The sequence below is a fragment of the Podarcis bocagei genome (genome assembly GCF_964188305.1).
Source record: "Podarcis bocagei genome assembly, chromosome: 5".
NCBI lineage: Eukaryota > Metazoa > Chordata > Lepidosauria > Squamata > Lacertidae > Podarcis > Podarcis bocagei.
The window spans coordinates 102143525-102158220 of NC_138129.1; the positions used below are offsets into that span (position 1 = coordinate 102143525).

General features: G+C 49.9%; 1 protein-coding gene across 2 annotated transcripts; it reads right to left on the reverse strand.

The window, feature by feature from the left end:
- Positions 1-785: 785 nt before the first annotated feature.
- PLPP6 (phospholipid phosphatase 6) lies at positions 786-14194 on the reverse strand. 2 transcript variants are annotated; one of them, XM_081193338.1, is made up of 3 exons: positions 14077-14194; positions 8275-8725; positions 786-1588 (listed from the first exon to the last, which is right to left on the reverse strand). In XM_081193338.1, exons 2-3 carry the CDS (start codon positions 8690-8692, stop codon positions 1221-1223), a joined length of 786 nt encoding a protein of 261 aa, XP_081049464.1. In that variant the 5' UTR covers positions 8693-8725; positions 14077-14194; the 3' UTR covers positions 786-1220. The 2 variants fall into 2 exon arrangements, with proteins under 2 accessions (XP_081049464.1, XP_081049465.1); XM_081193339.1 differs by lacking the exon at positions 14077-14194 and adding an exon at positions 13730-13847.
- Between the last annotated feature and the right edge of the window lie 502 nt (positions 14195-14696).

Here is a 14696-nt window from a genome sequence, read left to right on the forward strand (position 1 = left end):
TCCTAGACTGATAAGGTAAGCTTACATAAGACACTTTTGAATTCCAAAGTTAACAGTTTGGTGACTAACACTACTGCTGGTTGTTTGTTTTTTTAATTACTTGTCAAGGTTTCTAGACTGGCTGCAAACACACAGAATGAACTCCAGATCAAACACAATGGGGTGCTGGTGCATAGAGCAAAAAAATGTGTTTGCCAAATATACTTTATTGCGCTTGATTCAGCTATATCAGTTGCAGTGATTTGCCTGTCCTCGAGCTGGATCCAGCCTTCCAAGCCTTCCCCAGGGACTTGCTAACCCCTCAATCCAATGTTGCACAGCTCCTCTGGTGAAAAAAACCCTGTGCCAAGTAAAAATGGGGCAGAGCCATTTTCACCCCTTTTGAGGTACCAGGCAGTGAGTTTTAAACCTCTCTGCCCATCTCTGCACTACAAGAAGGAAGCAAATGGTCTCTTCCCTGCCCATTAGAGTAATGATCTGGAGAGTGGGGAGAAGACAATAACCTGCTTCCTCAGCTGATCTGTCTATGGTGTGTAGTCTGTATGTTTAGTACAGTTCAATTCCCAAGTATTGGCCAAGGGTGAATGTGGAGCTCAGGCCAAAACAGGTTTGCCACACCTGAGCTATACCATAGCTTGAGCTACGGTTCAATTTGAGATATGCTAGAATAACCAAATAGCCATTGTGACAATTGCAAAAGCAAGTTATCAATACCAGTTGGAATATGTACAGCTTACACAGTAACTACCAGACACCTATAGCACAAAATCATATCTATTACTTACTTGGAATACAGAGGTTTATGTGAGATATTATCTTTATCAGTTTACAGCGGGGGGTAGGGTGGGTGGGAGCTTTTTGGCCTACTGGGCCAGACCTTTATCTCCCCACCCTTGTGGATCGATTTTGAGAGGTGTGCGGGACCACTCATCTGTCAGTCATCTGACATAATAATTGCCTTATGTAAACAGTATTGCTTCTAATCTCACAAGGAAATGAAGTTTTACTATGGGATGGTTTGTGCAGTTTCATGGGTTGGTCCATGCTCCAGCCCAGCAACACGTTCAGAAAACAAGGCGGCACCAAACAACCCTTATGAGATGCACCTAAGCAGCCCACCCACCCGCTGAAGAGGAATCTTGCTGGTCCTGCCCATCTATCTTGCTGACCATATGAAGCTTTATTCATTTTTATTACGTGTGTTCAGGCAGACAAGGCCATCAACTCCACAATGAAAAAAGAACAGGAGCACTGACAGGTGACAACCAGAAGTACTCCACCAGGCTGTATTGCATGTAGCCCATGATTAACCCAAATATCACATCTGTTACATTGTGCCTGCCTAGCATGACTCGGGAAATTCCCACTATGAAGGTCCAAAGCACCACCAGCACCCGCAGAGGGACAGCCAGGACAAGGTGATGTAGAATAAATCTGCAGACCATGGCGGCTCTCGTCGCATGACCTGAAGGAAATGAATACCTGTCCACAGACACCGTGGCAAACATGTCCATCTTGTTGTGAGCTGGCCGCCTTCGCTTTACCAATCCTTTCACCGCAGCCACCAAAATTAGATCAAGGATCAGAGCTGGGAGACAAGGTGAATAAAGAGGTTTCAGACATTTTAAAGAGCAACTTGGTAAACAACAAAGCTTAGAGACTGAATTTCTGTTACCTAACACCCATTTATCAGATGCAAGGAGATTCAGGACATAGTACTTTGATTTGCCTTTAAGGTGCCACAGAATTCATGGCTGGTTTCATACCAATATTACAAACTTACACTTGTTTCCTAGTCATAGTTCCCCAACCCTAAAATAATTTGAGTTCTGAGAACCTTGAGCTGCATGGACCTATTAAACAAAGTGACTTGTGTAGAATGCCTATAATCTCTGGGCATTACCAGGTGAATACATGAGGTAGCCTATTTTTTCCATATAACCCTAGTAAAATTATCAGTTGGCAAAAAATTTATCAGTTGGTTCCCTGTCTTTATTATGTGAAAAATAACCCAAAATATCTACTATCCAATTTGATAGTTCTATTTTGCCCACAAGGGCTCAAATAGTCCAGAAAAGATCCATAATGTACTCAAATAATTTTTGAGAGCATCATTGAAAAGCTGCAGAAGAAACAGTCCAAAATCTGTATATAATGGGGCAGGGGGGAATCTTATATTTTAGATTTCATGTATAAATTGAATTGTTCATGGAAGTAGAAGAATGGTCTCTTTTCTACATTTAGCCTGTTAACTGACACTGATCAATGATTGATCATATCTCTGTTGAGGTAACATGCCTGGTTTAAAACAGTATGTCCCTGCTTAAATTGTTGTTACCACTCTAGCTGATGATGTAGCCTACAGCCATTGTATTCCATGATAGCCATCAGTAATGAAAGAACACCTTAGTTATGAAAAAAGTCAAAAATTCATAATACAGTCGTACCTTGGATCTAAAACACCTTGCGAGTTAAACATTTTGGCTCCCAAACGCCACAAACCTGGAAGTGAGTGTTCCAGTTTGTGAAAGTTTTTTGGAACCCGAATGTCTGACGCAAATTCCGCTGCTTCCAATTGAGTGTGGGAAGCTCCTGCAGCCAATCAGAAGTCGCGCCTTGGTTTTCGAACTTATTCAGAAGTTGAACGGATTTCCGGAACGGATTCCGTTCGAGAACCAAGGTACGACTGTACAATGTTTTCTCAAATGTTTTAAATAATCTTAGAAGTAATTGTCATCGTTACTTCATTCAAGGGCAGGTGATTGTGACAATGTTGTACACGGTATTTTACCATGAACAGCATAACCATTCACCATAAAGAGGACATGCAAGCGCAACACAAGATTCCTGAGACATGCAGCACAACCATTCCAGAACTCTGCCATCCATTGTACACATTCTCATGCCATCCCGTAAACAGGCCAGCACTTCCAATTTCTCCTCCACCTCTTGGGTTTGCCATCACCCAAGGAGGATTACAATGGCATGTGTTTAGGTCATCTCAAAGAAAGGCTAAAAATAACCCTCAAAAAAACAACCCAAATTCCTTCAGAACCTCCTCCTCCCAAAATTCCACCAAACTCATGTTGATCACTCCCTCCAAACCAATTTGCTTGAAATAGTTGAGTAGTAATTTCCTGCTCTTTATTTCAGCTCATAGGAACAGTGATTGAATTTCCTCCAAAAACCTCAGGCTTTTACACAATGAGACCACCTGATTATTTTTCCCTCCTGGAGCCTGATTGGGCTGCTGCCGCCGGCCAATGAGTTGTTGTATCCTAGTATCCTACCAGCCTAATAGGCTGATTAACTTCCTCCTGGGGTCTAATTGGGCTGCTCCTGCAGGCCAATCAGGTTGTTTCATTCTAGGATCCTACATGCCTATGGTTCTAGGATCCAAGCTTAGTACGTAACACCCCTCCCCTCTAAGTTCCCGTTGTAGTCATCAAGGTGTGCCGGTCGCCTGTGTATGCATTGTGGTCTGGGGTGTCCCTCGGTAGGGGTTCCTGGTTTTGGCTCTTGTTCCGGGGCTGCCAGCTGCGACGGGGCCACTGGGTCAAGGGGCCCTAAATTAGCTTACTGGGATTGGCATGGTTCGGGTCACTGGGGCTAGCCATCACTGGGGTGAACCGCACCAGCTCCCACGTGGGATTTTTTAATTTCAATTGGATTTTTAAAATAAAATGCTTTTGGAGGAAAAATCTTTCTAAAGATAGTTTTCTATTTAAGTTACATTATACAGTGGTACCTTGGATTACAGACGCTTCAGGTTACAGATTCCGCTAACCCAGAAATAGTACCTCGGGTTAAGAACTTTGCTTCAGGGCAACTGATAGACTATATGGAATTGGCAGAAATGACTGGCAGAATCCGGGACCTGGGAGAAGAGACAGTGGAAGAGGACTGGAAAAAGTTTAAGGACTATTTGCAAAAGCATTATAAACTGTATGAGTGTTAAGATGATGCAGGACAGAAAATAATCTGGCATTAGTAATTTAGTGGAAAGAAGTATGAAAATAAGCGAACCATAAGAACAAGGATGAAACTTTGATTAATATTATGTCAAATTTAAATATCTAAATATTTGATAATAAAGTTTAAAACTGGAGACATAATATCTGAAAGTTACAAAATAAGATTTGAAAGAAGGTGAAGTACTGCTGAATATAACTTTATAAATGGGAACGCAGGAAAGGGAGATGTGAGGAAGTCCGAAAGGAAGGTTATGGAAATTGGGTTTTTCTGAAACTTAATTACGCTGTATTTTATTTTTTTATGTGTTTATTTTTTTTTCTATATTGGTGAAGGTGTTTTATGTGTTTGGTGATGTATTGTTTAAAACCTTTAATAAATATTTTATTAAAAAAAAGAACTTTGCTTCAGGATGAGAACAGAAATCACGCGGTGGCGGCGCAGCGGCAGCAGGAGGCCCCATTAAGAACAGGAGGCCCCAGGTTAAGAACAGTTTCAGGTTAAGAACGGACCTCCAGAACAAATTAAGTTCTTAACCTGAGGTACCACTGTAGTCCAAAGACTATTCATCAGGAAATAAGGATTTGTTTTAAGTCTTTCATGTGTGCTAAAACCCAGTCTAAGTGTTTTTTTTAAAAAAACCGTTCAACAAATATGGATACATATGCTAGAATGTTATTGTTTTAGTTAAATAAATTGTTTAAATTGTTATTAAGGAAATGATTATTTTGCTCCTTCCAGTAAAGTACAGCAGAAACGTTGTCCAAATACAGTGGTGCCTCGCAAGACGAAATTAATTCGTTCCGCAATTCTCTTCGTCTTGCGGTTTTTTCGTCTTGCGATGCACGGTTTCCCATAGGAATGCATTGAAAATCAATTAATGCGTTCCTAGGGAAACCGACTTCAGACCAGGTCCGGGGACAGTCTGTCCCCGGACCTCTTCTGAAGGCTGGGGGGGGGGGGACAAGGGCTTTTCTTCCCACCCCCAGCATTTTAAAAAACCCTGGGACAGCGGAGGACTTCTCCGCTGTCCGGGGCGATCTTAAAATGCTGGCGGGCGGCATTTTAAAATCACTCCGGACAGCGGAGGACTTCTCCGCTGTCCGGGGCGATTTAAAAGCCCCTGGGAAGGCAGGCAGGGGGGACAAAGACTTTCGCCCCCTGCCCGCCTTCAGAAGGTGTTCCCGCCCCCCGCCCCACTTCGGAACAGCTTTCCGAAGTGGGGCGGATGGGGCAGGTGTCCCCGCCCCCCCCGCCCCACTTCGGAACAGCTTTCCGAAGTGGGGCAGCGGGGCCAGGTGTTCCCGCCCCCCCTCCCCACTTCGGAAGAGCTTTCCGAAGTGGGGCGGCGGGGCCAGGTGTCCCCGCCCCCCCGCCCCACTTCGGAACAGCTTTCCGAATTGGGGCGGCGGGGCCAGGTGTTCCCGCCCCCCCCTCCCCACTTCGGAAGAGCTTTCCGAAGTGGGGCGGCGGGGCCAGGTGTCCCCGCCCCCCCGCCCCACTTCGGAACAGCTTTCCGAAGTGGGGCGGCGGGGCCAGGTGTTCCCGCCCCCCCTCCCCACTTCGGAACAGCTTTCCGAAGTGGGGCGGCGGGGCCAGGTGTTCCCGCCCCCCGCCCCACTTCGGAACAGCTTTCCGAAGTGGGGCGGATGGGGCAGGTGTCCCCGCCCCCCCGCCCCACTTCGGAACAGCTTTCCGAAGTGGGGCAGCGGGGCCAGGTGTTCCCGCCCCCCTCCCCACTTCAGAAGAGCTTTCCGAAGTGGGGCGGCGGGGCCAGGTGTTCCCGCCCCCCCTCCCCACTTCGGAAGAGCTTTCCGAAGTGGGGCGGCGGGGCCAGGTGTCCCCGCCCCCCGCCCCACTTCGGAACAGCTTTCCGAAGTGGGGCGGCGGGGCCAGGTGTTCCCGCCCCCCCTCCCCACTTCGGAAGAGCTTTCCGAAGTGGGGCGGCGGGGCCAGGTGTTCCCGCCCCCCCTCCCCACTTCGGAAGAGCTTTCCAAAGTGGGGCGGCGGGGCCAGGTGTCCCCGCCCCCCGCCCCACTTCGGAACAGCTTTCCGAAGTGGGGCGGCGGGGCCAGGTGTCCCCGCCCCCCCCTCCCCACTTCGGAAGAGCTTTCCGAAGTGGGGCGGCGGGGCCAGGTGTTCCCGCCCCCCCTCCCCACTTCGGAACAGCTTTCCGAAGTGGGGCGGCGGGGCCAGGTGTCCCTGCCCCCCCGCCCCACTTCCGAACAGCTTTCTGAAGTGGGGCGGCGGGGCCAGGTGTCCCCGCCCCCCCTCCCCACTTCGGAAGAGCTTTCCGAAGTGGGGCGGCGGGGCCAGGTGTCCCCGCCCCCCCTCCCCACTTCGGAAGAGCTTTCCGAAGTGGGGCGGCGGGACCAGGTGTTCCCGCCCCCCCTCCCCACTTCGGAAGAGCTTTCCGAAGTGGGGCGGCGGGGCCAGGTGTCCCCGCCCCCCCACTTCGGAACAGCTTTCCGAAGTGGGGCGGCGGGGGCAGGTGTCCCCGCCCCCACTCCCCACTTCGGAACAGCGTTTTAAAATGCTGGGGGTCGGGAGCGAAGCGCTGCCGACCCCCAGCATTTTAAAATCTCCCCATGTCCCGGGGAGGTTTTAAAATGCTGGGGGTCGGCAGCGCTTCGCTCCCGACCCCCAGCATTTTAAAATCTTCCCAGGACACGGGGAGATTTTAAAATGCTGGGGGTCTGCAGCGCTTCGCTCCCGACCCCCAGCATTTTAAAATCTTCCCAGGACACGGGGAGATTTTAAAATGCTGGGGGTCTGCAGCGCTTCGCTCCCGACCCCCAGCATTTTAAAATCTTCCCAGGACACGGGGAGATTTTAAAATGCTGGGGGTCGGCAGCGAACGCTTCGCTCCCGCCCGCCAGCATTTTAAGATCGCCCGGGGCAGGCGGGGGGGAGGCAGGCGGGGGGGGGAGCAAAGACTTTTGCCCCCCGCCAGCCTTCAGAAGAGGTCCTCTTCTGAAGGCCGGCTGTGGGCGAAAGTCTTTGCTCCTGACCGCCAGCATTTCCCTATGGGCTTTCGTCTTGCGATGCAAGCCCATAGGGAAATTCGTCTTGCGAAGCGCCTCCAAAACAGAAAACCCTTTCGTCTTGCGGGTTTTCCGTCTTGCGAGGCATTCGTCTTGCGGGGTACCACTGTATAAAGTTAACTTATTAAATCTCACAATAATTTCATAATTATCTGTCTATGTATTTCTAATAGTATAACCAAGTCAGTAATTTTTGATATACAGTAACTGTAAAAACCACTCTGAAAATTTATTATTCCAAAAATGAAACCTTCATCTGGTTGTAAATATTAAAGTTATACCAGCAAGAATGAGTCTTTCTGTAAAAAAATGATTTAAATCAAGTCTTACTGACTAGTGATTTAAATTGATTTTATTTAAATCAAATCCACCCTGCCCTGTGGGATTGCTAGGAGCTGTTTTCGCGCCTTTTTTAACCTTCTTGCACTCTTTTACAGCTGTTTTTGTCATTTTTAAAATCACATTTGGGTTCACGACAATGCATGTGTGCACAGTTGCGCATGCTTTCAAAGCACATAAACGGGGAGTTTCTGGTATATTCGTGTCCCTGAAAAGACTTCTATAGGAAAACCAATGGCAGCAGGTTCCACTTGGATGACATACAAAACATAGTTTGGGATGAAACATAGTTTGGGTAGACCTGTACAGGTTCATCTAAATCAGGAGAAACCGTTTTCATAAATGGCCATTGGCCTACTGCACCTATCTCATGAAGAACCATGGCATCAACATCCATACAATTTATGTCAAACTAAGTTTTGGAGTGTTGCAACAATAGTTAATATTGTATGTAATTTCCCCCTTAGCACAGGAAGGTTGGGATGAAGGCAAGTGTCATGGCCACAACACTCAGCACTCTCAGGCTGAATAAGGGCTCTGTCTGAAATACAAACACAAGCCAGATTTTCTAGAAGTGGAAGCTCAGATTTAAATATGACATAATAAATATAAGTCATGGTAAAAATATTAGTAAATGGTATGTCAAACACAATTATTATAGCTCCAAATATTTTTTAGTTATATACATCTTCCTAATGCAGATAGAGATAGCTTCCAGCGTGTCTGTAGAAAACATTGCAATGGGACATCATTTTCACAAATGACATTTTAGGGAAAGATGGAATGAATGGGGGAAATCTCTCCGCCCAGTTCTCCCAGATACACTGACAGCTGGGCTACTCCCCACAGTTATCAGATAAAAATTATGGGAAGCAAAGACCACACAAGGTAAAGCTTTGATAAGAAAGGGAGCTCTTACCAAAGAGCAGGTTGAGCAGCACCTCACGGCCTGCTGAGCTGGCACTTCTACAGAGCCCATACAATGTGCCAGCCAACCAAGGAATGCCATGTCCTGAAATCTCTACAGCCTTCATCAGAGGACGAGCACTGCCCCAAGGGGAATTCTCTCCAGCACATACCCCCAACTGTTTAGAGGCCCAAAGATCAACAGCCAACAAGGAGCGCAGGGCAATACCCACAAAAGATGGATTAAGCTTCATGCAGTCCTCTTCAGGTAAAGCCTGTGGAGGACCAGCGCTGGCTGTCGATTCCTTGCGATGAGAAGGGCTTTCTGGGGGTGCTGAGCTCCTCTGACTTGTCAGTGATAGGAACTCCAGTCTGCTGCCTGGGGCCCGTCTCTCACGGCTACTCTTTGGGCTATTCCTAGGGCTAGGCATGATAGTGCGGATGTCGCTGATTTGTCGGAAGAACTGGGAAGATAAAAAGTTGGGGCAGTTTGATTCATCAGTCTATGCAATAAATGCATTAATACTTTAATCACATATTTTAACATATTGTGCCCCTTTCCCTCTTACAGACAACACAGCCTAATCTAACACGTCTACTCAGAAAAAAACCTCACTGAATTCTGTGGGTCTTACTCCCACATATGTGGTTATATGACTGTAGTCTAAATCAGTTAAGTAGCAGCATTTGCTAGAGCTACCTGCTTTTGAGATTCAAAAGCTATTTTAGCTTGAACAAAGCAATAAAAACCAGACAAATAAAAATCTGTATATTACTGATCAGTAAGTACCCCGAAAAACAGCTTCAACATTGTAAGCAAGCTACACACTTCCACATTCTACAAGTAGCAACCAACTGGTGTGTTTAAAATAATGCTATAAAATAAAATAATGCTAGCATTTAACTATAGCATTGTCTATTTCAGTTATCCAATAAATCACCAGTTTCTATTGTTTCAAACATGCAGGTACTGATGGCAAAGTTCTGCAGCTGTAGCACACATTCATGTAATTTAGACTAGGGGTGCAGAATTCAGCATGCTAAGGATTTCAACATCATTTTTGAAATAGCATATTTCTAGCTGTCATGGATATAAAAGTATCTTGCAAGTGCCTGCTGCCTGCTGAAATATCAGAAGCTGGAAGGGCAAGGTGGAGAATTTCTAGAGGGCAGCACTTCAGTGTCCTACATATTTTGGACCTCCAGTTCACTTACAAGAAGCAAGAACATGCAAAATTACCTAATATGTATAATAATAATAATAAATTTTATTTATATCCCGCCCTCCCCAGCCGAAGCTGGGCTCAGGGCGGCTAACAACAATCAAATAATCAAACAATCAAATAATCAAACATTCTAAAAACATTTCATTATAAAAATTAATTAAAATCAAATTGATGGCAACCGTTAAGCAAAATTCTGTGCAGGTTGCCAGAGGAGGGAGGCAGGCTGCGCCCTGACCAAAGGCCTGGTGGAACAACTCTGTCTTGCAGGCCCTGCGGAAAGATGTCAAGTCCCGCAGGGCCCTAGTCTCTTGTGACAGAGCTTTCCACCAGATTGGAGCTGCAGCCGAGTAAGCCCTGGCTCTAGTTGAGGCCAGCCTAACCTCTCTGTGGCCTGGGACCTTCAGGATGTTATTTGCAGATCGTAGGTTCCTCTGTGGGGCATACCAGGAGAGGCGGTCCCGTAGGTACGAGGGTCCTAGGCCGTATAGGGCTTTAAAGGTTAAAACCAGCACCTTAAACCTGATCCTGTACTCCACTGGGAGACAGTGCAGCTGGTATAGTACCGGATGAATGTGATCTCACAGCGAAGACCCCATAAGGAGTCTCACCGCGGCATTCTGCACCCGCTGGAGTTTCTGGGTCAGTCTCAAGGGCAGCCCCACATAGAGCGAGTTACAATAATCCAGTCTGCAGGAGACCGTCGCGTGGATCACAGTGGCTAGGTCAGGGCGAGAGAGATAAGGGGCCAACTGCTTAGCTTGGCGGAGATGAAAAAATGCCGCCTTTGTTATAGCTGTAATCTGCGCCTCCATAGAGAGGGAGGTATCGAAGATTACACCCAAACTCTTAACGGACGGTGCTGGCACTAATTGCACCCCCGCAAGAGATGGGTGTTGCCCCCTCAATCCCATATCATCCCGTCCCAGCCAGAGGACCTCTGTCTTCAAAGGATTTAACTTCAACCGGCTCCCACGTAACCATCCAGCCACAGCTTCCAGACATCTGGTCAGTGTGTCTGGGGCCGAGTCAGAATGGCCATCCATCAACAGATAGAGTTGGGTGTCATTGGCATACTGATGGCAACCCAGCCAAAACTCCGGACAAGCTGGGCGAGGGGGCGCATAAAGATGTTAAAAAGCATCGGGGAGAGTATAGCATCCTGAGGCACTCCACACACCAAGGAGTGGCGCGATGACAAGTCCCCCCCAAGCGCCACCCTCTGTCCCCGACCAGAGAGAAACGAGCGCAGCCATTGAAGGACTGTGCCCTGGATCCCCACGTCGGCAAGGCGGTGGTCCAGGAGTTCGTGATCGACTATGTCGAAGACTGCTGACAGGTCTAGAAGAATCAGCAGCCCCAACCCGCCTCGATCCAGCTGCCTGCAGATCCAGAGCCGATGTTTTATCCAGAAACCTACCAAGCTGTTCAGCAACCGCTCTCTCAATCACCTTACCCAGGAATGGAAGATTCGAAACCGGGCGGTAATTGGATAGATCTAAGGGATCTAATGATGTTTTCTTTAAGAGCGGGCGCACCACTGCCTCCTTCAGTTCCCCTGGGAATATCCCGGTGCCAAGGGACAAATTGATGATATCCCCCAGGGGGCCCCGCACCTCGTCTGGACACGCTCTAATCAGCCAAGACGGGCACGGGTCAAGAGGACAGGTGGTGGGCTTTCCAGCTCAGAGGAGTCTGTCCACATCGGCTGGGGATATCCGGTCGAAGTGGTCCAATACTGGACCCGAGGACAGTCGAGGGGCCTCCAGTTCCTTTACTGTATCCAAATTGGCAGGGAGGTCATGGCAGAGCAACAGGACCTTCTCCGCAAAAAAGCTCGCAAATGCCTCACAGCTGTGTGTGAGATTGTTATTTAAATTTGGCTGTCCTTCAAGGGACGTTAAAGACCTAATTATACTAAATAATTGCGCCGGGCGAGAACTAGCGGATGCAATGGAAGCCGAGAAGTAAGACTTCTTAGCGGCCTTCACTGCCATCTCATAGGTTTTCATAAAAACCCTATAAGATGTTCTTGAGGCTCCGTCACGGGCACCCCGCCATACTCGCTCTAGCCGTCTGAGGTCCCGCTTCATTTTCCGAAGCTCCTCAGTAAACCAGGGAGCCCGGTTTCTGCAGGGTCGCAGAGGGCACTTAGGTGGGATCTCATCGATGGCTGCCAGGAGCTGGGTATTCCAGCCCTCAACAAGCTCAGTCAATGAGTCACCAGGGAGAGCAAGGTCCCACAAGGCCTGACAGAATTATGTATACATATCACAGAATTTAGCTGCTTTCTTTTTGCAGGTTTTTGTAATGGGGTAAAGGTAAAGGTAAAGGTACCCCTGCCCGAACGGGCCAGTCTTGACAGACTCTGGGGTTTGTGCGCCCATCTCACATCTATTGGCCGGGGGCCAGCGCTGTCCGCAGACACTTCCGGGTCACGTGGCCAGCGTGACAAAGCTGCATCTGGCGAGCCAGTGCAGCACACGGAACGCCGTTTACCTTCCCGCTGGTAAGCGGTACCTATTTATCTACTTGCACCCAGGGGTGCTTTCGAACTGCTAGGTTGGCAGGCGCTGGGACCGAGCAGCGGGAGCGCACCCCGCCGCGGGGATTCGAACCGCCGACCTTTCGATCGGCAAGCCCTAGGCGCTGAGGCTTTAACCCACAGCGCCACCCGCGTCCCCTTTGTAATGGGGGGGGGGGTTAAATCAAGTTTCAGTCCACTGATGCGATTTGAAGTTGGATCAAGAAAAGTAGGGTACAATATGAATGCTGGACACTAACAGACAAGTTTCCCCATATAAATGTGAGATACTCATATAAGAGGACTGTATCACATCCATTTCTTTCTGCACACTTTAACTGGCCTTTAAACTCATAAACCTAAGAGGATCAAAACTTTTTTCTGTGTGCAACCAATGTGTGAATAATAAATATGGCTTTCATTCCTCTCCACAATCAGCAAAAGATTTACTTTTTAGAATATTAGGTAAAGGTAAAAGTACCCCTGCACGTACGGGCCAGTCTTAACAGACTCTAGGGTTGTGCGCTCATCTCACTCTAGAGGCTGGGAGCCAGCGCTGTCCGCAGACACTTCCGGGTCACGTGGCCAGCGTGACATTGCTGCTCTGGCGAGCCAGCACCAGTGCAGTGCACGGAAACGCCGTTTACCTTCCCGCTATAAAGCGGTCCTTATTTATCTACTTGCACTTAGGGGTGCTTTCGAACTGCTAGGTGGGCAGGAGCTGCGACCGAACGACGGGAGCTCCCCCCGCCGCGGGGATTCGAACCGCCGACCATGCGATCGACACGTCCTAGGCACTGAGGTTTTACCCACAGCACCACCCGCTTAGAATATTACTTAAGCAGTAAGAAACCTAAGGTGTTATAAGAACTTGGGAAAATAGGAAGAGCTCTGCGGGATCACACCAAAGGGCTATGAAATGCAGCATTCTGTTCACAGTGGCAAACCAGATACCTACAAGCAGAACATAAGTGCTGTAGCGGCCCACTTGCAGCCTAGGACCCACGTACCTATGGGACCACCTCTCCTGGTATGCCCCATGGAGGATCTTAAAGTCCACAAATGACAACACTTTTGAGGTCCCAAGTTGCAAGGTGGTTAGATTGGTCTCAACTAGGGCCAGGGCCTTTTCAGTACTGGCCCCGACTTGGTGGAATGCTCTGTCACAAGAGACTAGGGCCCTGCGGGACTTGATATCTTTCCGCAGGGCCTGCAAGACAGAGCTGTTCTGCCTGGCCTTTGGTTTGGACTCAGTCTGACCCTTATGTTTCCCTCCCCTTACGGTTTTGATCTATGGGCTACTTTTAAAAAGAGGCTGCAATTTAAATTGGGGTTTTTTCAATTATGTTTTTATTGTAATTTTACTGGTGTTAGCTGCCCTGAGCCCAGCTCTGGCCAGGGAGGGCGGGGTATAAATAAAATTTATTATTATGTAAATGGAACAAAATGTAAGCAATCTGTTGAAAATCACAGGGCTCGGGTCGGTTCATAGGGGGAGAGGTAGGTGGTCCTGAGCCCTTTAAGGGTTTAGTGGTCAAAAGCAGCACTTTGGATTGGACCCGGAAGCTAGCGGGCAGCCAGTGCGGACGGACCAGGATCGGCGTGAGATGCCCGAACTGGCTTCCCCCGGTGAGCAACTTGGCGACTGAATTCTGCACCAGCCGAAGCTTCCGAACCGTCTCCAGGGCAGCCCCACGTGCAATGCTCTGCAGTAGCCTAACCTAGCGAGGCAACCCTTTAGGCGCGTGAAGAGTCTCCCTCCAGCCCGGCCCGGAGCTCTCCTTCCGCCCCCCTGGGCTCAGCTCCCGGAAGGGCGAAGGCGGCCCTGGGCGGCAGCTCTGGGCCCGGCCCCTTTTTCTCTGGCCCTGGTCTGGAAATTTCTCGTCCCCCCGAGAGCGCGGGGCCTGCCGCCTCTCCGAAGGAAGGCCTGGGCGGAGGGCGACGCCGGGACGGGAGCGCCGCGCTCGGGGGGGGGCCTCCCTCACGCCCGCCCGTCCGCCCCTCCAGCGCCCCCCAAGCGCCCTCAGCCCGGCCAGCGCCGCCCCCCGCCTTCGCGCCCCGCCGTTACCTAGCAACCTCGCCACTCTCTGCGGCTCTCGCGGGAGGCGGGCTTTGGGCTCGGCTTCCGCTTCCGCCCGGTGCCATAGGGCCGCAGCCGAGGGGCGGGGCTGTCTGGCGGGAAAGAAAAGGCGGGCGAGGACGCCCCTCCCCCCTTTTCCCTCAGGGTCAAATTCACACGACGCGCCGCGTTCCGCCGGCCTGCTTTAGAAACGGGCGGCCGTTTGGGCTCATGAAAGCGACCGCCCTGGCCTCGGCCTTTTCCCTTCTCTCACGGCGCCCTCCGGGAGCCAAGGCGTGGCAGGAAGAGTCTCAGACAAAACATCCCCGGGCAGATGGCCGTCCTAAGGGATTGTCGGAGTCAGAATCACAAGACGCCCGAAGTATTTGTCTTGAGGGCCTTCACGGGTCCCCGGCGCGCGCGACGGCAGGCGGCCTCCACAGGGCGGGATGCGTCTCCTTAAGACGCACCCGTCGGCCTCATCTCGCAGCTTTTGGCGCACTTCCCCAATCCATTCAGCTGCAGCTCCAGCCTTTCCTGGTTGGGGATCCCTGGGCGAATCGGAGGCGACGGGGATCTGCCACCAAGGACGCCCAGGCCCACGCGTTGACAGGGTCTCCTGGCGCCGC